The sequence below is a fragment of the Ornithorhynchus anatinus genome, chromosome 4 (assembly GCF_004115215.2).
Source record: "Ornithorhynchus anatinus isolate Pmale09 chromosome 4, mOrnAna1.pri.v4, whole genome shotgun sequence".
Classification (NCBI taxonomy): Eukaryota; Metazoa; Chordata; class Mammalia; order Monotremata; family Ornithorhynchidae; genus Ornithorhynchus; species Ornithorhynchus anatinus.
The window spans coordinates 99,061,020-99,082,953 of NC_041731.1; the positions used below are offsets into that span (position 1 = coordinate 99,061,020).

At 44.6% G+C, this 21,934-nt stretch overlaps 1 protein-coding gene across 3 annotated transcripts in view; it reads right to left on the minus strand.

Moving 5' to 3' along the window:
* The window catches only part of PKN2 (protein kinase N2), a 134,154-nt gene that overhangs the window by 13,278 nt on the left and 98,942 nt on the right, over positions 1-21,934 (minus strand). For 2 of the 3 annotated variants that reach the window (XM_029062700.1, XM_029062699.1), the window contains exons 8-16: positions 21,485-21,594; positions 16,250-16,393; positions 16,035-16,110; positions 15,557-15,731; positions 14,923-15,052; positions 13,832-13,965; positions 13,656-13,731; positions 13,484-13,575; positions 1,738-1,914 (exon numbers count right to left, since the gene is read on the minus strand). In XM_029062700.1, coding sequence (XP_028918533.1) covers positions 1,738-1,914; positions 13,484-13,575; positions 13,656-13,731; positions 13,832-13,965; positions 14,923-15,052; positions 15,557-15,731; positions 16,035-16,110; positions 16,250-16,393; positions 21,485-21,594 — 1,114 coding nt within the window. The remainder of the gene's footprint in view (positions 1-1,737; positions 1,915-13,483; positions 13,576-13,655; positions 13,732-13,831; positions 13,966-14,922; positions 15,053-15,556; positions 15,732-16,034; positions 16,111-16,249; positions 16,394-21,484; positions 21,595-21,934) is intronic. The other variant, XM_029062701.1, reaches the window with a different exon arrangement.

The window sequence follows — 21,934 nt, forward strand, 5'->3', positions numbered from 1 at the left end:
GTTCCCCGGTTTATCCCACTAGCTTGGCTTTTCCCGAGGAGCTACACTTCCACCTGTGGCGAAGAGCAGATTTACAAAAATCAACAAAAAGAAGCTATTGCTTAGGATGACGGGCTATAAGGGAGCAAGGATTAAAAAATAAAAAGTGAAAAATTCTAATACTCGTCCATTGCTCCCTTCTGCACAGATTGTAAAATAAAAAGACAAAATGGGAAACCGACAAGATATGGGGGTTGTAAGGATTACGGCAGGATGGCCAGGTGCAAGATGCTGTCTTTTGTTTCTCTCTGAATGATGTCGATTTGAACATAGATTAACCCCAAACGGAGGGAGGTGCAATTACAAGCACACGAAAAGATTACGGAGGTAATGTGGTACAACCGAAAAAGGATCATTTTGCCTTTTAAGGGGAAGCTGAAACAAATGCAACTGACTCATGCATAATGGGAGTGCTTTATTTATAATTTAAAAAGTACATTTGTACCGTCTTTATTAAGGGTAAAGAGGAAAAACCAATTTGCATTTTGTTGCCATGTTATTTGATTTATAGGGGAAAAAATACATGTATGTGCATTTCTCCACTCTGTATTCAACCTTAGCCTTCCACTGCTTGCAGTTACTCCCTGCAAGTAAGTAGGGCACTTGGGAAGGAGCATTAACTCTTCAGACCAGTAAAATGTCTTTCAGTGTACTGCAGCTGCACTGCAGTTGTGAATACAATTATGTATGGTGCACTCCCTTCGGGGTCTAGAGAACCTCTCCCCAAATGCCTAACTCACTTCCAGGGATCTGGGGGTAATTTCTCCATCCCCCGCCACAAAGCAAAGCTCATTCATTTTATTTTGGCCCAGGAATAACAATTCTTAAATCTGCCCCTGGGGAAATGAGAAGACATACTCCTTTTCACAGATTTTAGTGGATTCCAGAGACATCTCTAGTCACACCACCATGCTGAACTGACTGGACATTTTGTTCAAAGTACGTGACAATCTTCCCTCAGTGTTCTTCATGGTACCAGGCAGCTTTGAAAAATCAGTTATTAAGGTGAGTCCAAGCCAACTAGTAGCTTAAAATAGATATGTTAAACCAGGCCATAAATTGGGACAGGGACTGTCCAACGAGTCTTGTATCTGCCCCGCTGCTTAGTACAGAACTTGGCACACAGCAAGCAGTTAAAACGTACCAGGAGCGACACAGACTAGTAGAAACTGTATGACCCCGAGAATCAGAGGGTCTGGGAACTAATCATGGTTCTGCCACCTGTCTGCTGGGGGATCCTGGGCAAGTCACTTCATTTCTCTGGGCCTCATTTTCCTCATCTGTAAAATGGGGGTTCAAAACCTGTTCCCCCGCCTACTTGTGACTGTGACTGCGGGTCCCATGAGGGCCAGGGACTACGTCTGATCTGATTATTTGGGGATCTGCCCCAGTGCTCTGTACAGTGTCTGGCACTAAGTAAGCACTTTTTATCCCTATGATTATTCATCACTGTCATTATTATAATCCATTTTTGCAGATCACTTGTGATGGGAAAGGCTAATTATCACAAACAATTTGCAGTGAGTCACATCTGCTCTGAGGAGTTAATGCGTTAATACTGCAGATAAAGCCCAGGGGCAAATGATGACCTGTAACATTCAGTACACTGTTCCCACTCTCTCCTTTTGCAAGAAGGCGACAGTCACGGATGACATTTTCAACTGTAAAATATGAAACAAAACCAAAAAACACACTTACACAGCTCTTGGTTCAGAAAAGACATCGGTATGAATGTGCATCATTAGGTCCCCACCGGCAGCGTATTCCATTACAAAGCAAACATGATCTTTGGTTTGGAAACAAGCAAAAAGGTTCACCAAAAAGGGATGCCTTACACTATTCACAGTTTCAAATATTCGCTTTTCACACATAAGGCTGTAAATAGAAAACATATTAATGACAACTTAATACTGAATGCATTTAAATTCAAGGAGTTAAAAAGAAATAATTTATGGAAAGACTGTATTTTGTTCCTGTAAAGTGCCGTTTCACGTCCCACACTGAGTTGAGAGGGAGCGGCAGGGTTAAAATTTGATTAACAGCTTCGAACCTTTGTTTGATTTCAAATTTCTTCTTTAACCAGTATGGTAGGTATTAGAATATCGAACATAAAAATCAGATCGATGATTTAGAAAGTCAGGAGCTGAATTACTCTGCTACAGAATCTTGCACTCTAAAGCATAAATCAGGTTTTCTACCATGTGGGGGTTGTGTTCCAGAACCTGGGGTTCGCAAAAAGGTATCCTCCATCTAAGCCAGGCAGCCAGAGAATTTCTCTCTTTCTCTTTTGACACAGTCCTGGACCCACACAGGTGTGCATTATTCTTCTAAGGTGTCATCTCCAAAGCACGTAATGGAAGCGGGCCTCACGGAAGAACTGAATGCGTGTTCAGGCTTGTGACTGAAATTGGGCAGATTGGGGAGGGGGCCTACGAGATGCTAGCTGCCGTCCCCGAAGATCCCATGGGGTGCCACGGGAAGGGTCGGCTGGCCCTGTGCTTTTCCGAAAGTTCCACTGATCCACCCTTGAGGTGACTCTGGATCTTTCCCGGTTCCTGGGCTCAGGTATCCTCCTCAACTGCACCTTCGGTCAGTTACGGTTCTATCTTCAAAACCCTCCCCTCCTTCTCCACCCGACTGGTACCAGGCCGGTCGAGGCACTTGTATCCCATCTCTACTACTGCACCCGATCCCTCGCTGACCTCCTCGCCTCCAGCCTCTCCCCTTTCGGGTCCACGCCTCATTCGGATATCGTGATCATTTTTCTTTAAAAACCATTCTGCGCGTCCCTCTCCACTCCTAAAATACCTCCGGTGGCTGCCCATCCTGCTCCGCATCGAGCAGAAAGTCCTGACCGTCACTTCTAAGGTAGGCAGACGGCTCTCTTCCTCATTCATTCATATTTACTGAGTGCTTATTGTGTGCAGGGCACTGTACTAAGCACTTGGGAGAATACAATCCCCTAATTCCTCTCTCACCACCACCCAGGCCCCACACTTTACTCCGCTACTGCTCACCTGCTCAGTGGCCTTAACTCTCATCTATTTCGACCTCTTCTTCACGCCGTCTCTCCAACCTGGCTCTCCCCCCCTTTTCACATCCAGCACACGGCTACTCTCCCCATCTCCAAAGGTGTACTAAAATCATTTTCCCCCTTGGGAGGCCTTATGTGCCTCATCCATCTCCCCTCCTTATTCTTCCCTCCTCACTGGGCCACTCATGCACTTGAGCACCCACACCCCGGGGACTGTATCCTACCCAATTACCTTGTATCTACCCCAGCGCTCAGTGCCTGGCACATAGTAGGCGCTAAACAAATACCACGTTATTACCACCCACACCCCCTCCCCGCAACAGCACTTGCGTACAAGCCTTTAAACCTTTCCACTTCCCCCGACCTGCGACGCGTTTTAGCGTCCGTCTCCCCCGCTACTCTGTAAACTCCTTATACTCCCTTTAGCTGTTAGCACAGCGATGTGCACAGAGAAACTAAGTGTTCAATAAATATTCCTGGTTGATAGAAGATTACCCTGGTCCAGTCCAGTCAATGTCGGAACTCCAAGAGGTATGGGTCCCCCTGAAAACTGTGTAGGCCAGAGTCCATTTTGCCGATCCCTGCAGCATTCCAAAGGGGACCCTGGGGTTGGGCCTGCTCATCCAACAGAGAGGCAGTGGGGGCAAGTGGATAGAGCACGGGCCTGGGAAACAGAGGACCTGGGTTCTACTCCCAGCTCTGCCACTTGTCTGCTGTGAGACCGTGACCAAGTCACTTTACTTCTCTGTGCCTCACTTACCTCATCTGTAAAACGGGAGTAAGACTGTGAGCCCCATGTGGGACAGGGACTGCGTCCAACCCAATTTGCTTGTATCCACCCCAGCATTCAATAAGGTGTCTGGCACGTAGTAATAATCACTTAATTACCATTAAAAAAAAATCTGATGATTGAATTTTGTTTCCTGGACAACTAGACACCTTCACTCTGATCCCGTGGCTCCAACTGGCTCAGGGAAAGAGGGACAACGTTGCAGTTCCTGAAAATTTCACCTATTTAGTGGGAAAATATAGAGTTCCAGAAGGAAGCTCTTGGATAAAGATGATGGGTTTTTAAAAATAATATTACAGACTGATTTAAGACACTCATTTGGTTTTATCTTTCCCTCTAACGATTTAATTGCTACTGGTAGGTGAAAAATATGGGACGACGGGGAGGGTGGATGTTGTGTACTTAGCTGCAGTAGCAGAGAGGAGGCAAAAGATTTGCTACTAAAAGTAGAATTAAGTGTGCGTTAACTTACTGTACTATAAATGGATTTGGGGTGAGATTTAAAATAAGCCCGAAACCTAGAAGCCCAGAGTTCTTTTTTGCTTCTGCACAAATCATCTTTAATTTTAAGCACAGTTCAATTTCAAAGATTAAGGCACTTATTCAGGCACTTAGATGTCAAGGGCTGGTGCCTTTAAAAAAAATTAAATGTTATATCAACATTTTAAGATCTACCTGCTGTGCAGAAGCAGCATGCTATTTTTATAGGATATTAATACAGTTGTCATCTGGATTATGTACTAAGACACCTGTTCGGTTTTAAATACTGTCAGTAAATGCAGCTATTATGATATAGTGTCTAAATTCCGGTTAATATCCTCACATTTTAGATGAACTTCTCTCCTCTCTCTTCAGATTTTACAATCTGTTTTTAATTATATACACGCTCAAAAGCAGAAAGTCACATTTTAATTGTTTTTGGAGCTTTAGGCTTGTGTGGGAGTTCATTTTTTAATTTTGGCAGAAAAATGCTGCAAAACTAAAAAATTAAGGGTGAAATATATTAAAATGAGATTCAGCCCCAGATCAAAGTGACAGGAAAAATAATAGTTAAGACTCCCACATGAATGTGAACACTGCCAAAGTAAAATGGGGTAAATTTAGTCTTTTAAGTGTGAATTTTTCACTTTTACATTCTGTTAGCCGAGACTTGGGCAATACACACAGAATCTCAAACTGGTGGGTCGGTTAATTATGGTACGTAATAATGGTAGTTATGGTGAGAGAAGAGCACGGGCCTGGGAGTCAGAGGGTCATAGGTTCTAATCCCGGCTCCACCACTTGTCTGCTGTGTGACCTTGGGCAAGTCACTTCACTTCTCTGGGCCTCAGTTCCCTCATCTATAAAATGGGGATTGAGACTGTGAGCCCCATGTGGGACAGGGACCGGGTCCAACACCATTTCCTTGTATCCCCCCCAGCGCTTAGTACAGTGCCTGGCACATAGTAACAGCTTAACAAATATCATAAGAACTATTATTACTTAAGCACTTACTATGTGCCAAGCACGATCTAAGCAGAGGGTTAGACAAGGGTTAATGAGGTTGGATGCCGTCCCTGTCTCACGCGGGGCTCACGCTCTTAAGCAGCATTTTCCAGACAGGGTAACTGAGGCCCAGAGAAGTGAAGTGACTTGCCCAAGATCACAGAGCAGACAAGTGGCAGAGCCGGGATTAGAACTCTGGTCCATCTGACTCCCAGCCCTATGCTCTATCCATTGAGCAGTCTGGGTTTTACCCATTCCCTCTCCTCTCTCATACTGTCCCTGAGCAGCAGTTTCTTCTACTGGCCTCCTCCTCATAATAATGATGGCATTTGTTAAGTGCTTACTATGTGCAAAGCACTGTTCTAAGCACTGGGGGGCGGGGAGACATAAGGTGATCAGGTTGTTCCACGTGGGGCTCACAGTCTTAATCCCCATTTCACAGATGAGGCAACTGGGGCACAGAGAAGTGAAGTGACTTGCCCAAAATCACACAGCTGACAAGCAGCAAAGCCGGGATTAGAAGTCATGACCTCTGACTCCCAAGCCCAGGCTTCTTCCACTGAGCCACACTGCTTCCTCATCCCCGCTCCTACCCCTGGAGTAGTTAGTAGCGAGGGAGCCCCTTCCCTGCAATGGTCTCTCCCTGAAGGCCTCGCCCAGTCTCCGCCGTTGACCGCTCCAGCCCGTCTCCAACCTTCTCTCGCTCAGACTACTCGGCCGATTCCCCACCAGGATCACGGGGTTTCAACTCCGCTGTTCAACTGGAGTTGAAACTGGACAGCCCTGGTTCCAAATCTCCTCATCCCAGCTGGGAAAAACGGTGTCAGCTCCATTGTGGGCAGGGAATGTGTCTGTTTATTGTTCATTCATTCAATAGCATTTATTGAGCACTTACTATGTGCAGAGCACTGTACTAGGCGCTTGGAATGTATAATTCGGTAACAGATAGAGACAATCCCTGCCCAGTAACAGGCTATTGTTGTATGGTACTTCCCCAAGCGCTTAGTACAGTGCTCTGTACACAGTAAGTGCTTCATACGATCGAGTGAATTGTGTTGTATTTTCCCAAGCGCTTAGTACAGTGCTCTGCACACAGTAAGTGCTTAATAAATAATCGAGTGAATTGTGTTGTACTTTCCCAAGCGCTTAGTACAGTGCTTTGCACACAGTAAGTACTTAATAAATACGATCGAGTGAATTGTGTTATACTCTCCCAAGCGCTCAGTACCGTGCTGTGCACACAGTAAGTGCTCAATAATGATGGCGATCATGATGACTGTGGGATCTGCTAAACGCTTACTATGGTGCCAGGCACTGTACTAAGCACTGGGGTGGCGACAAGCTAATTAGATTGGAAACAGTCTCTGTCCCATATAGGGCTCACAGAGTTAATCTCCATTTTACAGATGAGATAACTGAGGCACAGAGAAGTGAAGGGACTTGCCCAAGGTCACCCAGCAGACAAGTGGCGGACCTGGGATTAGGAACCAGGTCCTCTGACCCTCAGGCCCGTGCTCCTTCCGCTAGGCCACGCCGCTTCTGAGCCTCCCCTGGCCATTTGCCCCGAGGCTTTGGCAGTCTTCCAAATTAACTCTGGGACCCCCAAATGATTAGGAATGCTGAACACTGGGTGGTAGAGGCGAAAATTACAGGATCGCTGTGGCTGACGGGCACGGGGAGGCCACGTTCCCATTTATCCTGGGGCAACGCATCCATAAAGCTGGGGTCCCCCCCCTTCGGAGCATGGTAGGTGGGCTGCCCAGCCAATAAAGCGGCCAGGGGAGCTGTGCCTATCAATCCAAAGTCTAGTACTTGGGCCACCCGGGTGGTGACTTAACACATACACTAGCCTTTTCCGGACTTGAACATCACGCAGTTATAAGAGGGAGTCTGAATTGGCCAAAAATTGCCTTTTTCAACCAGGGAAATCACGTGTCACAGTCGGAATGAAAGCAACGCCATTCACGGCCAGATTAATGGTATAATCTGTTCCGTACCGCGTCCTGGACATTCTGTCCCACTGGGTCCCCGAAGGGGCTCAGAGAAAGCACCTTTCCTCATAATTATAATTTTTTTTTTAAATGGTATCTAAGTGCTTACTACGTGCCCGACACCGTACTGAGCGCTGGGGTAGAAACAAGTTTATCGGGTTGGACCCGGTTGGGGACCCGCAGTCTTAATCCCCACTATACAGGTCAGGTAACCGAGGCCCAGAGAAGTGAAGCGACCCGACCGGGGTCACACGGGAGACAAGTGGCAGAGCCAGAATTAGAACCCAGGGCCCTCCTGATTTCCAGGTCTGTGCTCTATCCACTAGGCACACCGCTTCTTCGTTTCGAATAAACGTACAGATGCCCTAGACCCCTCCCCTCTATTGAGCTATTTGGGTTCTTTCATCAGTGAACTTTTCCAAACCCTCTTGAACCTATTGAGATCATCTGCCTTCACAATTACTATGGTAACAAGGTCCATATGTCTACCACCTAGGGTGTGAAGAAGTGCTTCCATATTTCGCTCTGCTGCCTGGATCGTTTTTCTACAACGTCCTCCTAAACGTCTCCCCTCTCCTTAAAACCCTCCTCTCTGCATCAAGCAGAAACTCCTAATCACTGGCCTCAAGGCACTCCATCACCTCTCTTTTTTAAAAATGTTAATGCTCTCCTAAACATCCATTTTGTTCTCCCACTACACACCGGCTCACACTGTTCTTCTCAAGCTAACCTTCTTACTGTGCCTCCTTCTCACTTGCTCATCTAGTTCATGCTCTCTGCTCCAATTGCTTCCTCCTCGCTTCGTATCCTGCCGGCCCCAGCTCTCCCCATTTTCAAAGCCCTTCTAAAATCACACACCGTTCCAGGAGACCTTCCTTCATTAATTTTTAATTGCCTTGCTCATATCTCCCTCAACTACCACTTTACCACTCTATCCCCGTCTCTAAACTGTCAGCTTCTAGCGGGCGGGGATCACGTCTACCAACTTTACGCTTCTGAACTCTCCAGAGCATTTAGTACGGGAAGTGGTCAATAAACATCATGAAGTAGTCACAATCTCCCACGGAATTTACGTGTGTATCTTACATACAGTATTACCTAATAATAACAACTGGTAATTGTTAAAGGCTTACTACTTGTCCATCACTGGTCTAAGCGCTGGGGCAGATAGAAACTTACCAGGTCCCACATGGGGCTTACAGTCCAAATAATAATAATAATGTTTGTATTTGTTAAGTGCTTACTATGTGCAGAGCACTGTTCTAAGCGCTGGGGTAGATACAGGGTAATCAGGTTGTCCCATGTGAGGCTGTCTTAACCCCCATTTTACAGATGAGGTAACTGAGGCACAGAGAAGTTAAGTGACTTGCCCACAGTCACACAGCTGACAAGTGGCGGAGAGGGATTTGAACCCATGACCTTTGACTCCCAAGCCTGGGCTCTTTCTACTGAGCCACGCCAAATTGGAGAGAGAACCAGTATTGAATCCCCGTTTTACAGATGAGGCGAAGTGAAGTGACCTAGCAGGCCACCCAGCAGGCAAATGGCAGAGCTGGCATTAGAATCCAGGCCCTCTGGCTCCCAGGCCCGGGCTTCCCTTTTTCCTTCTCCCTCCATATTTGTAACTTGTTTCAATGTCTATCTCCTCCACTTGACTGTAAGCCCCTAGAGGACAGGGATCAAGTCTATTCATTTTATGGTACTCTCCCAGTTGCTGGGTACAGTGCTCTGTTTGTGGTAGGTGCTCAATAAACACTAACGATTGACTCCCATAGTTTGGTTTGAACAAATTACCTTCAAGCTTCAGTGGGTGTCCTCGCCTTGCTATCGTGGCTTGATATTGTGGCTGTGGGGAACCACCGTTTCGTTTTTTGCAGTTCCACTCCCTCATGATTTTAGAAGTTTCAATTACGTCCCCTTTTCGTACTTTGTCTCTCCGACCCCCAAAAGTCTAATATTTCCAATCTAGAGGTTACTTCCATCTCCTTGATGGTTTTAGCGCCCATCACGGTCCCTTCCATTACGACCTTCCTGAGATGCGCTGGCTATAAACTCTAGTTTGGTAACTTGACTGAGTCATCTTTTGCTTTCACATTATTTTCCTGAGGACCCCCGGGACTGTTCGGTCTAGCTGTTGCTGCACAATGGACCGATCGTTCGAAGTAACGTGGACGACGACTCCCAAATCTCTTTCCCGAGTTGAACCGGGAGTTTGTAGAGGAATGGTAGGAGGGAGATGGGCGATTAACTGGAAGGAGCCTCGGGGTCAAGAGGTACACGAGCATGTTTGAAAGTGGTGGGGAGGAAGCCAGTGGATAGCGAACTGCTGAAGATGTGGTCATAAAGGGAAAACGGGAGGGGGAAAGTGCTTTGATAAAGTGTGAAGGAGAGAGCAGGTGTAGGGGTAGATTTAGAGGTACTTCTAGGGAAGATGGGGGAATTGACCAGGGGGCAGGATGAGGGGCTGGAGAGGGGCAGGGAAGATTTGAGGGGTATCACGCCTGATGAGTTCAATTTTATCAATAAACCACATGGCCAGGACATTAGGGAAGAAGAGATGGGGAGGAACGGGGTTTGAGAAGGGAGCTAAACATCTGAATCAGCTGTCACGATCAATGGGTCTGGGAGTCAACAGTGATGTGTAGAAATACTGTTACTGGGAAGAGGGGGGGCAGAATTAAAGCATGTGAGATGGGCAAGGTCGGTCTGATGTCTGGATTTCTACCAGCATTGTTTGTTAGGTTGTTGGTTTTTTTAATGGCATTTGTTAAGTGCTTATGTGCCAGGCATTGTACTAAGTGCTGGGGTAGACACAAGCTAAACAGGTTGGACACAGTCCATGTCGCGAATGGGACTCACAGTCTTAATCCCTTTTTAGTTATAACAATAATGATGACAATTGTGGCATTTGACAAGCACTTACTATGTGCCAGGCACGGCTCTAAGCGCTGGGGTGGACACAAGCAAATTGGGTTGGATGCAGTCCCTATCTTGTACGGGGCTCATAGCCTTAATCCTCATTTTACAGATGAGATAACTGAGGCCCCGAGAAGTGAAGTGACTTGCTTAAGGCCACGCCGTAGATGGCAGTGGCAGGGCCGGGATTAGAAACCAGGTCCTTTTGACTCCCAGGTGCGTGCTCCGTCCACTACGCCATGCTGCTTCCCCTAACATTTTACAGATGGGGTAATCGAGGCCCACAGCAATTAAGTAACTTGAACAGGGTCACCGAGCAGACAAGTGGCATAGTGGGATTAGAATTCCGGTCCTCTGCCTTTCGAGCCCACCCTCTATTCACTACGCCATGCACCTTATATTCTACACACCTTCCTGGCTGCCCGATGACAGAAATGCCTGATGACCAGACTGATATACTTCCCTTCCTTGAACTGCTGTGGCCTCAGGGCAAGGTAATATTGCAACTTTGACTGGAGGGTTCGTTTATCTCTTCTTCCTTCCAGGAACACTCCTTCTCCTTTGGCTGCTCCCAAGTGCTGCCATTATAGCCAAGGGCCTGCTCTAAAGTGCTCCTGAAAGTTTCAATAAACTCTGCGCTCTAATTTTCAGCTCCTTCGGTTCAGCCACTCTTGCCTGAGGAGAACGTATCTGCTGTCTGAAGCCAGAGCCTCTTCCAACCGGGTGCCCCCATCCCTGCCTCCATTGCACTGGTCCTTCCTCATGGGATTCTAACTCCATTTTCTAGTCCCAGGCCTTCTTGGTTACGATTCTAGTAAGACACTGATGCGAGGAAAAGTCCGGCAGACCAGCAGCTAGATGGATAGAGGCTATAACGACGATAATGGAAGAACTCTTAGAAAGGTTGCGGATTATGGCAGAGGACAGGACGTTCTGGAGAAAGTACATCCGTGGAGTCGCCGTGAATGGGAAATGACTCGACGGCATTTAATAATAAAAACGCATCTAGGTTCGGTGGCCTGCTTTAGCCACTGTGCTGTTGTAACACAGCAGAATGAGTCGAGTTGGAAGATCTGCAAGCTATGACAGGGTGGTCGGTTATCCTTGTTATGCCGCTCCCAGTTAGAACTAAGCCTAGGTCACAGACCTTAGCTTACAGCTTTTGTGTTGCCAGCTGTTAATGTGCAAAAAAAGTACATTCACTAGTTCTATACGGAAACCGTAGTGAACCAAAGCAGCTGAATCTGCTTTTACATTCTTAAGCAGCTCCTTGCGAAAGTTCAAGTAGAGATACTGTGTGTCAAAATGTGTCTCCAGTAGGGGGAACAGTAGCTTCACTCGTAGCTCCTTGCAGATTTCTAGATCATGGATATTCTTCCTGCTCACGCAATGGGTCTCATCTGGCCCCCATGCCCAAACACCCCCGTGAACTTTAATAATGATCCCGGGAAGGATCATTTTATGAATATCAGATGAATACTCCACGTTTTCTAAATGTGAAAAAGTTGGAAGAGCATCAGAATGAGTCTTAAATGCAAAGTGAAACCCACGGTGGATGACACTTGAGGGGGAGTCAGTCAAGGTAAATGGTTCCATCAACCTCACCGTGCACTTGACAGGCGCTCGCGGCAGTTGAGTCGACGCCACTACCCTAAAAGTGCTAAGACTAGTCCTCATTTAGGAAAAAGTGTTGCCATTCGGATTGGATATTGACCAAAGCAGGCTGTAGCTAAAAGGTGCAGAACACAATGGAGATGAACATAAAGGTTTTAGCCGGTTTTCCAGGACGTCATGCATAATAAGCCTGCCACTCTCTTCTTCTGAATTAAAGGGAAACTCCTTCCAGGTGTGGAAACGATTTGATTCTAACATTAGTTCCCCAACAGGTCACTGTTCTGTGAAAAAGAGCTTAAAGTTGGAGCAGTCCAGGCCTGGGAGTCACAAGGACATGGGTTCTAGGCCCGGCTCTGCCGCATGTCTGCTGCGTGACCTAGGGGAAGTCACTTAACTTCTCTATGCCTCAGTTACCTCCTCTGTAAAATGGGGATTAAGACTGTGAGCTCCATGTGGGACAGGGACTTTGTCCAACCTGATTATTCCAGTGCTTAGAACAGTGCCTGGCACATAGCACTTAACAAATAGCATAAACAAACAAAAAAACTGGATTGTTCATTTTATTTAGAGCACCATTTTTAGGCACCTGGTGTGGCAAGCTGGCATGAAAGGCTTCTCTAGACTCTAAGCTCACTGTGGGCAGGGAATGTGTCTGTTTATTGTTGCATAGTACTCTCCCGAGTGCTTAGTACAGTGTTCTGCACACAGTAAGCGCTTAATAAATATGACTGACTGAAAGAGCTTTCACTCACCATATATGTTCAGAACCCAGGAAGCCATTTACTTTGTTGACTATGATGACCAAACGTGAAGAAGAGAGAATAAAGGACAGAGAAGAGAAGCAAATGCAGATGCAGTGAGATGTAGCGGAAAGAGCCCGGGGCCGAGTCAGGAGGCCTAGGATCCAGACCCAGCTAAGCCAGTGGCCTGCCCTATCATCTCAGACCCGTCACTTTACCTCTTTCGGCCTCAGTGTGCTCATCTGTACAATGGAAGTAACCTCTTGGACTGTCTTTCCATTTGGGATCCAGGCGATGTCCCTTTTACCCACCTTACACTTCACACATAGAAAGATTTGTATTCTGTGATGATTATTGAATAAAAAGGAGTGCAAAGAGGAAGTGCAAGAGGGAAGAAGATTTTCAACTCTAGAGGCTGGGATTATTTTGCCCTGCCTCCATGGGCCTATGCTGAAGGAGGTGGGGGACATGTGAGCCACGGAAAGAGGGGCCCAGGAAACAGAACAGGGCAGGCAGCTACACAGACACTGAAGAACCCAGGAGCCATTTAGTCCCCTTCCCCGCGGCATCCCTCTGCTGATGCCTGCTCTTCTCCTGCATTCCTCCAGAAAATTTCATTACATTTCCATCTTGCCCCAAATTACCAATGAACCAATGGTACTGTCTGAGTGCTTATTATATTCAGAGCACTCTACTAAGCACTTGGGAGAGAACAACACACAACGACCTGGATCAATGAACATTTAAAAGCATAAATTATGATCTGATTATCTCAAAAAATCTACCCCAGCGTTTAGAACGCTGCTCGACACACAGCAAGCGCTTAACAAACACGATAATAATAACGATAATAACGATTTTCTTTAACACTAACCTGTCCGCTTCATCTCGAGCAACAATGTCTCCTTTCTTTAAGGCTTTGATAGCGAACATCTCATTTGTGTTTTTGTATTCAGCCAAGAGCACCTGAAATAAGAGGAATGTGTTTTATTCCACACCCACATTTGTTAATTTTGAGGTGACTCGCGGGATTTTCAAAAACATACCTTTCCAAAATGTCCTCTCCCCAACACCGCGCAACACCGGAAGTCTTGGAGGCTAAACTGAAATCTCTGCTGAGATCTGAAAGACAGTCAGTAGCATTGTAAAATATCTGAGCAAGCCTCAAATTTGAATGAACACCCAATCAGGTAGTTCTGTATGTATTATTAACTTATGTTACCTTCTATCCTCAGGCTCTCGGACGGGACTAAACTCCAGACCTGACTGAGGAATATCAGGTTCATATATTATTTCAGGTTGGGATTTTGGAACAATATTTCTGCCATTATCAATATCAAAAACAGTTTCTGAATCCTGTGAAATACATTGAGATACATGAAGTTTCATGAAGTTTTTTCACACTTTATATAGGGAAGAATGAGATCAGAGCAATAGTTCAATATTTACAATACGGTGTCAGAAATGTCATTAATCCACTGCACCCTCTAGGAAATCGAGTGGAAATATCTCTACTGGCCGGATGCTGCAGCGTGGGGATAGCTAAGCCCTCTTTTCCCCCCTTTCCCTCTGCTCCTCCCCCTCCCCTCAGCACTGTGCTCGTCCGCTCAACTGTATATATCTTCATTACCCTATTTATTTTGTTCATGAGATGTACATCACCTTGATTCTATTTATTTCCTATTGTTTTAATGAGATGTTCATCCCCTTGATTCTATTTATTGCTGTTGTTTTTGTCTGTCTCCCCTGATTAGACTGTAAGCCCATCAGAGGGCAGGGACTGTCTCTATCTCTTACCGATTTGTACATTCCAAGAGCTTAGTACAGTGCTCTGCACATAGTGAGCGCTCAATAAATACTATTGAATGAATGAATGAATGAGAGACCAGTTTTCCTCAACCTGGAATCGAATGACTTTTCCACCACCCCACTCCATCACCCCCTTCCTCTCCGCCGGCACCCCACCTACCGCTAACTGGGCCTGTTGATAATTCAGCTTTTGGGATGGTTAGCTAGTAGCCCATGATCCTAGCTGGATTATTTGATTTCTGCTAACGTTGCCAGGCTTTACCCAATGCGGGCGCATGTCATTCTGAGTCGAAAAATTTCAGCTGAATTAGTTGCCCATTCCAACACTTAGGAGCCTACTCTTCAGACACTGACTATCCCTGCATTACTCCGTCCAATCCATTGGAGGCAACTGTGATGCCTATTAACTCTTTAGAAGTTGTTAAACTGGAAAGGCTTCGACCGGTAAAACATTACTCCTTCGGTGAGCGAGGAATTGCCAGGGCAATGCCTAAGATGTCTTACCTTAACTGGTGGATCCAAAACTTTTGATTCAGAGGAAGAGTCATGAATTTCCCCGAGAGAAGATGCACGTGGCGGAGCAGTTGGAGGGTCGGGTTCGAGTTCAAAGTCCAATTTAGTTACCGTAGAATCACTTGAAACAAAATAAAGATCACTCACTAAAAGCAGCATCTGAAGGGATTAGATTTTTCTTTTGATTTAAAAGAATGTGGCTGGCAGTCAATCACTCAGTGGTATTTATCGAGCGCTTACTACGTGCAGAGCACTGTAATAAGCATTCGGGAGAGGGCACTACAACAGAATTGGCAGACCAATTCCCTGCTCATAACGACCTTACAGTCTAGACGGCAGTCGCACTGATTTCAAGATTCTGTAATTTAATATCTGTCTCCTCTAGACTGCTAATGCTTGTTGCGGGCAGGGAATGTGCCTAAGAACTCCATCAGACTGTTCTCTCCCAAGCGCTCAGTACCGTGCTCTGCACACGGTAAGCGCCCGATAAATACCATTGATCGACAGATCCGATTAGTTTACAACAGCCGGACTACGTCTTTCGACAAAGTCGGTCTGCCCGCTGGTTCAGAATTTCACCATTTCTGCTTTCCGTCAAGCCCACGTAGACCCTCCAGACACATACCTAGCTGGCGCTGCTAGTTCGGGAATGCGTACATCAACCACTGGCACTGGAGCAGACACGGGGGCTTGAGGGCTGAAGGTGCCAGAATGATTTACTGTAGGAATAGCTCTTCTCACCAGCCTTCCCCAAGTGGCAATATTAATATTCATTTGAGGAGCTCTGAGAAATGTTTTGCCTGTGGATATTGTGAATAAAGAAAGTAGAGCGCAAGTAATTTCTTTACATATTACCAAAAGCCATAATTAAAAAAATTCATATTCATCAGTTTATAATTCATGAAAAACCAACTAAATTTGTCACGTTCTCTGGCGGTTCTTAACTATTCATTACTAAACGGTCCTATGGAAAATACCAATTTTAAACAGTTTAAAAACTAATACTAAAAACATGACTACCGCTTTTTAAAAAGGATTCACATTTTTCTGCGTTGCAGGGTATCTACAGATGGACCAACATTTGCCTCACTGAAACTTTTTACCTTGTTGTTTTGAAAAAATTTTCTTTTGTCTCTGGAGTTTGGGTCTTCTTTCAATAACTGGATTAAAAAAAGTAACCTGCAGTGCAAAAATACAACAACTTTTTAAAGTGCTGGCACAGGGTTCATCCTATAAAGTTAGTTCTAACAAACACATTCTCATTCAACTGTGGTTATGTGTTTTTTTAAAAAAAACAACACACAAAACACTTCCTTACCTCTGCAAATAAAGTACCCTGGGGCTCCAAATAGAGACACATGCCATGTCGCTGGTTGTCTAAAAAATCTTCCAACCGTAGAAACTTCACCGCACAGAGAGATCTCCAATCACGCCAATACACTGAAATTTCTAATTCGCGTGACTAAGACAATGAAAGAATAAAAAAACAATAAAACTCACATTGAACACTTCGAATTTCCAAAATATCATCAAAAATAAAAAGCCAAAGTTCATAATACAAGGCCCATGATTTGAAAAGTGGAAACCGAGTCACTTTACTACTTATTTTTATTCAGAAGAAATATTTCCCACCCACTACATCCACTATACCATATGCACATCTCAATTAAAGTACTGGAATGTTTTATTGGTTGGTTTACAAGGCTTTGCAAAGCATCTACAAAAATAGATAAACGATTTGCCCTTTAGGCTCTTCCAAGTAATAAATTACTTCTTTATATAACAATTTTCAGTTTATGAACCAATGAATCTTGCTATATAAGCCCCCAGCTTTAATTTGATTTTTCTCCCCACCCCATTTAAAATCAATGCATCACACAATGAATGCTACATAAAAATCTCTCAGTCTTCATAGCAGAATGGGATAAAGAGCAAACACTGTGAGAAAAGTGCACCGATTTTTAGGAAAAGAATAACTCCGGGAGTGTCCTGGTGGTACTGGCATCTTCCCAACGGCAAGCCTTCGGGACCCAATCCACGAGCACGCCGTAGTGAATCGGTTCTTTCAGTGAGCACTGATGTAGCTGTACTCTTCCACACTCTCAGTACAGTGCTCATTGAGAGTGTGTTGGTGTAAGAGTGGGGCTGTCTGTGCAAAATGGATGGAAGGGAGAGAAACTATGCAGAGAGCACTCAGAGGAGAGGCTGAAGTCAATCCACAAATGGTATTTATTTAATGCTTACAGTGTGAAGAACACTGTACTAGGCGTTTGGGAGAAGCTATAAGTCCTGGAGCAAACTAAGGGAGAACGTGGTAAACAAAAGTGGACAACTGGCAATCTATTTCAGAAGACTACTGGGAAGTCTGTAAAATAGCGGGCAATGTGAGATTTTTTTTAAACCCTATTATGGGACATTTCCTATTTTTCAGAGATACTTCCAGGTACCACTTTAGTGGAACAGACTGAAGAACTATTTTTACCTTTCTGCTCTTGGTTCCAAAATACTTCCAAAATGGAAAAAAAACTTCCAATGAAAACCTCTTTACATTCTTCAGAATGATTAACAGTTTTTCACTTAATATAACTCTTTAGTGCCAAGCATTATATTGAAAATTGCACCTAACCAAAAAAGAAGCAATTTCCATTGCAATTATTGGTTTGGCTTTAATTATGTAACTCTCTTCTACCACAGAAATTATTCACTTCATGTTTCTCTCTCAAAAGTAGCAACTCCACAGTACCGTTTCCCTGAACTGGTCCATGACAGTGGAGGATGCTGGTCTAAAAGATCATCACGGCAGCTAATTTTCGCATGCAGATTGACTCCGAGTTGTTTTTAAAAAGCAATCGCTTGCTTTACTGAGGGATTTCTTCAGTTGAAGGCGTAGTACAAGGAAGGAGAGGGCTGGGTCGGGAGATTTGTTTGTATTCGAGCAGGGGCCCAATCCACGAGCATGTTATAGTGAATGGGTTCTTTCAGTGAGCACTGAAGTACTTGTACTCTCCCAAGCGTTCATAGTAAACACTCTTCAACCTCAGTGCCCCCCATACCCTCTAACGCCCCTCCAACCCCCGCTCCCCACCCCGACACCCAATAATGGCAAAGGGTAGAAAGAAGGGGTCAGCTGAAGAAGCTCTCTTCTTCCAACACCCCTACAAACCAAACGCCGCTGTGGGGAGGAGGGGAGTCTGACTCATCGAACCCCTACTAGAAGGCAGAAGTGAATTGAATTAAAGAACAAAAGTTTCTTGTCCGGGGGATAATGCAACAACTGAAAGGTAACAGTTGACTTTTCTTATGAAAGGGAAGCGTACAACGGAAATCTGCGTGGCTGTTGGGAATGTCCCTGAGCGCCTGACGGTTAGTATACCGGAGGCTTGACGGAGCTGAATAAGGATATATAGAAAATTAACCTTTTCATCAGCAATACCCATCAACTCCACCGAAGGGTGACTTGGCAGACAAAAAAGAATCCTGAGATGAAGAGAGTGTCCCTTTTATGGTAGTCAATGTAATAAAAATCCAAATCATCAAATTTAAGGATGAGAACTTAACAAAAAAGCCATGGGGGAAAAAACAATGAAAGGGGAAGTCATGTCTCACAACCCTGCCGGTGTTCTTGGAAGGGGTTATACACACGCGGACTGAAGGAAATTTATAGGTATAAAATGTTCAGATTTTCAAACAGTTGACAATATTCAATATCAAAGGCATTTAAAACAAACGGGATAATCCTGGATGGGTGGGAATGTTGGAAACTGACTCAAGGATAGGAAGAGTAAGGTACAGACTGCCATTTTTCTGGGAGAAAGTGTGTTTCCTCAGCGTCAGAATTGGATCCATTTAATGTCACAAATGAACTGGAAGTACCCACTGCATTTTTCAGTTTTCAGACTAAGATTGTCTGAGACTACTGCATCTCAGAAAGTTGAGTGGGGAGAAAAGAGAAAATGAGCACCAATGAAAAGAGATTTCCCACATTAAGGGAAAAATAATCCAAATCATGAGTACACGATGATGGAATCAGCATTACCAGCTATGATCTGGGCAAATAATTCTGGAGCCACTATCCAATATTATTTCTAATAATTGGCCTAATGTGCAGCGGAACTTGAAAAGTCAAGAAAATTCTAAGCAACCTCAGCCAGGGGTGGTGACATCAAAACACTTCTGCTGCTTTATCAAACCATGGCACATCCACACCAGGGATTGGGAACGTGGGCCTAACAGTCTTTACTGAGCACGCCCTGGATACTAGGTCTTGGGAAGAACAATAATACACTGTTCTACGCCGTGTTAAGGACAAACTAAAAAAGTGTCATGTTTCCTGCTCCCAAGAAGCCTACGCTCTAAGGGAGACAGAGCTGAAAATAACTACAAATCAAGTAGTCAATATGAATAAATGAAAGTACAGTTAATGAATATGCACAAAAGGCTCGAGGATTGGAATAAATAGATACACCAGTGCAAGACAATGCTGTTGAATCTCTAAGACTTGGGCTGCCGACTTTTAACCAGGGAAGGCTTTAATACGGGGGGGAGGGCCTTCCCCTGTCATTATGGGGGAGGGAGGGAGTTTCCAAGTCTGTCGATCACTGTGAATGAAGGGATGAAAGCAGGAGACAAAAGCACGAAAGATCTGGACCAAGGATAAAGAAGAGTAACCAGACTGATCGAGGGAGTGGAGTAACTTCCAAAAGAGGAGAGGTTGAAAAGATGGGAGTCGAGTCTTCCAAATTTATATTCCTGAACTGCTATTCACAAAGGACCCAGGTTCAGATTAGATGCATCTGTTGAAGCTTGAAAGTGGTAGGCTCAAAACCAGCATGGCTCAGTGGAAAGAGTCCAGGCTTGGGAGTCAGAGGTCATGAGTTCTAATCCTGGCTCCACCACCTGTCAGCTGGGTGACTTTGGGCAAGACACTTGACTTCTCTATGCCTCAGTTACCTCATCTGTCAAACGGGGATTAAGAATGTGAGCCTCACTTGGGACAACCTGATTACCCTGTATCTACTCCAGCGCTTAGAATAGTGCAGGGCACATAGTAAGCACTTAACAAATACCAACATTATTATTTTTATTAAAACCAAAGAACTTTCTTGTATGAAAAGTCCATGGGATTTGTTACCATCAGAAATTATAAAGGTGAAAAACACGTAATGGGATGAATAAATTCGCAGACGATAGGTCCAAAAACGGTTATCAGAAGAAAAACTTAGGAAAATTACACCAATACTACATGGTTGGACAGCGAGGAGAGCAATCATTGACTTTTTACGTAAAATAGCCAAACCTCTACAGAAAGCCTCCTTAAGGAATAAGAGAAGGTCAGAGTAGGCCTATCTTTCGAGGTAAAATTTCCTGGTATGGGAGGTCCAGGAAAGGGAAGAGATGTTGTAGTAGAGACAGTCTCTAGTCCCAACCTCTTCATCTAGCCCAAAGTTTACCCAATCCAGCATGGCAATCTCCCAGCAGGTTCCTACTGAGGTGGACTGTAGAATTTAAACGTGTATGTGTACTCCTCAAGTACTGCTTACTGTCCGTATTTTACTACTGATGGTATTAATCGTCAAACTGCATTCTGTTTTCACTGACCTGAATTACCTCCTTATTGTTCTACGCACTGAGTCTCCTCTATTGAGACTGTGAGCTGACTCTAGGCCAGGCACTATTCTTGCAGCTGGTTAATTACACCAGCACTCAGTATACTGCACTGCACACGATGTGGTTGTCTCATGCTGTCGAGTCGTGTCCGACCCATAGCCACGCTATAGACACATCTCTCCCAGAACGCTCCATTTTCATCTGCAATCGTTCTGGTGGTGGATCCACAGAGTTTTCTTGGTAAAAATCCACAAGTGGCTTACCACTGTCTCCTTCCACGCTGTAAACGAGTCTCTGTCCTCAACTCTCTCCCATGCCACTGCTGCCCAGCATGAGTAAGGTCTTATTAAATGTCAGTGACAATAAGGGGTTGTATTTTAAGCTCGCTGTGGGCCGGGAACGCGTCTACTAGCTCGGTTGTATTGTAGTCTCCCAGGCGCTTAGTATGGGGCTCTGCATACGGTAAGCGCTCAATAAACCGATCATCAGAACATTGCCCTATTCTCATTAGAAAGGCTTTTTTAATATCGTTTTTCTTCTATTAAATTTTCCTGATTCTCTTATTATTCTAGCTATTTAAGATTACCAAAAGGGTAATTCTGGTATAAACAGTCTCAGATTTGAGATGACGATCCATCAGGGCTTGAAAAATATGAAGTGCTTTAGGACAATGTGTCTTTCATTTCCACTAGTGGGTTTTATTTAAGCAAAGACTAGGCATCATCCCATATGTACCAAATTGCATCATTTTGTAATTTAATTTGTTCACATTCAATTTTTAGGGCATCTACATAAGAAACAGCTTTGCCCCCCAATTTTCTGCTAGTGAAAATACTGAAAACTCTCGAACAAACCAAATAGGAAAACTAGGAAACAACTGTATTCAAAAACAAAATTTTTACTTGTGGAAATGACAGACTGTCAAATGAAAAGTGTACCGCCTTACCCTATCGAGTTCCAGTGTAAACTTTTGGTCCCAGGACTGATTAGAAATGGGCTTCCAGCTAGTTTGACCAACCACAGTATTGTCCAGCTTCAAAACAGCACACACTTCATCTGTAAGGAAATTACACAAATTCAGGTCCAAAGCCTAAGAGGATTTTCAAAAAACAAAAGAAACACTTCTAGTGTTAGCTTTAATACCAAATAAGCCGTGAGAACCGACTAAGAACGAAAAAGGAGAGGTTTTCATAAGAGTTTGATCAGTTTTGAAAATCTGAGTTGAAAATCTACCTCTTTTCCTTAAACTGCCCACGACATGATACTTATGTGAAATAAAATAACATTTAAAATTCCTACACTTTCTCCAGAAGATCCTGGCACGTGGGTGCGATCAAGCCAGGAGTTCGGCAACAGCATCAATTTCTTCTTCAATCCCTTTCCCTCTCTCCTCTCC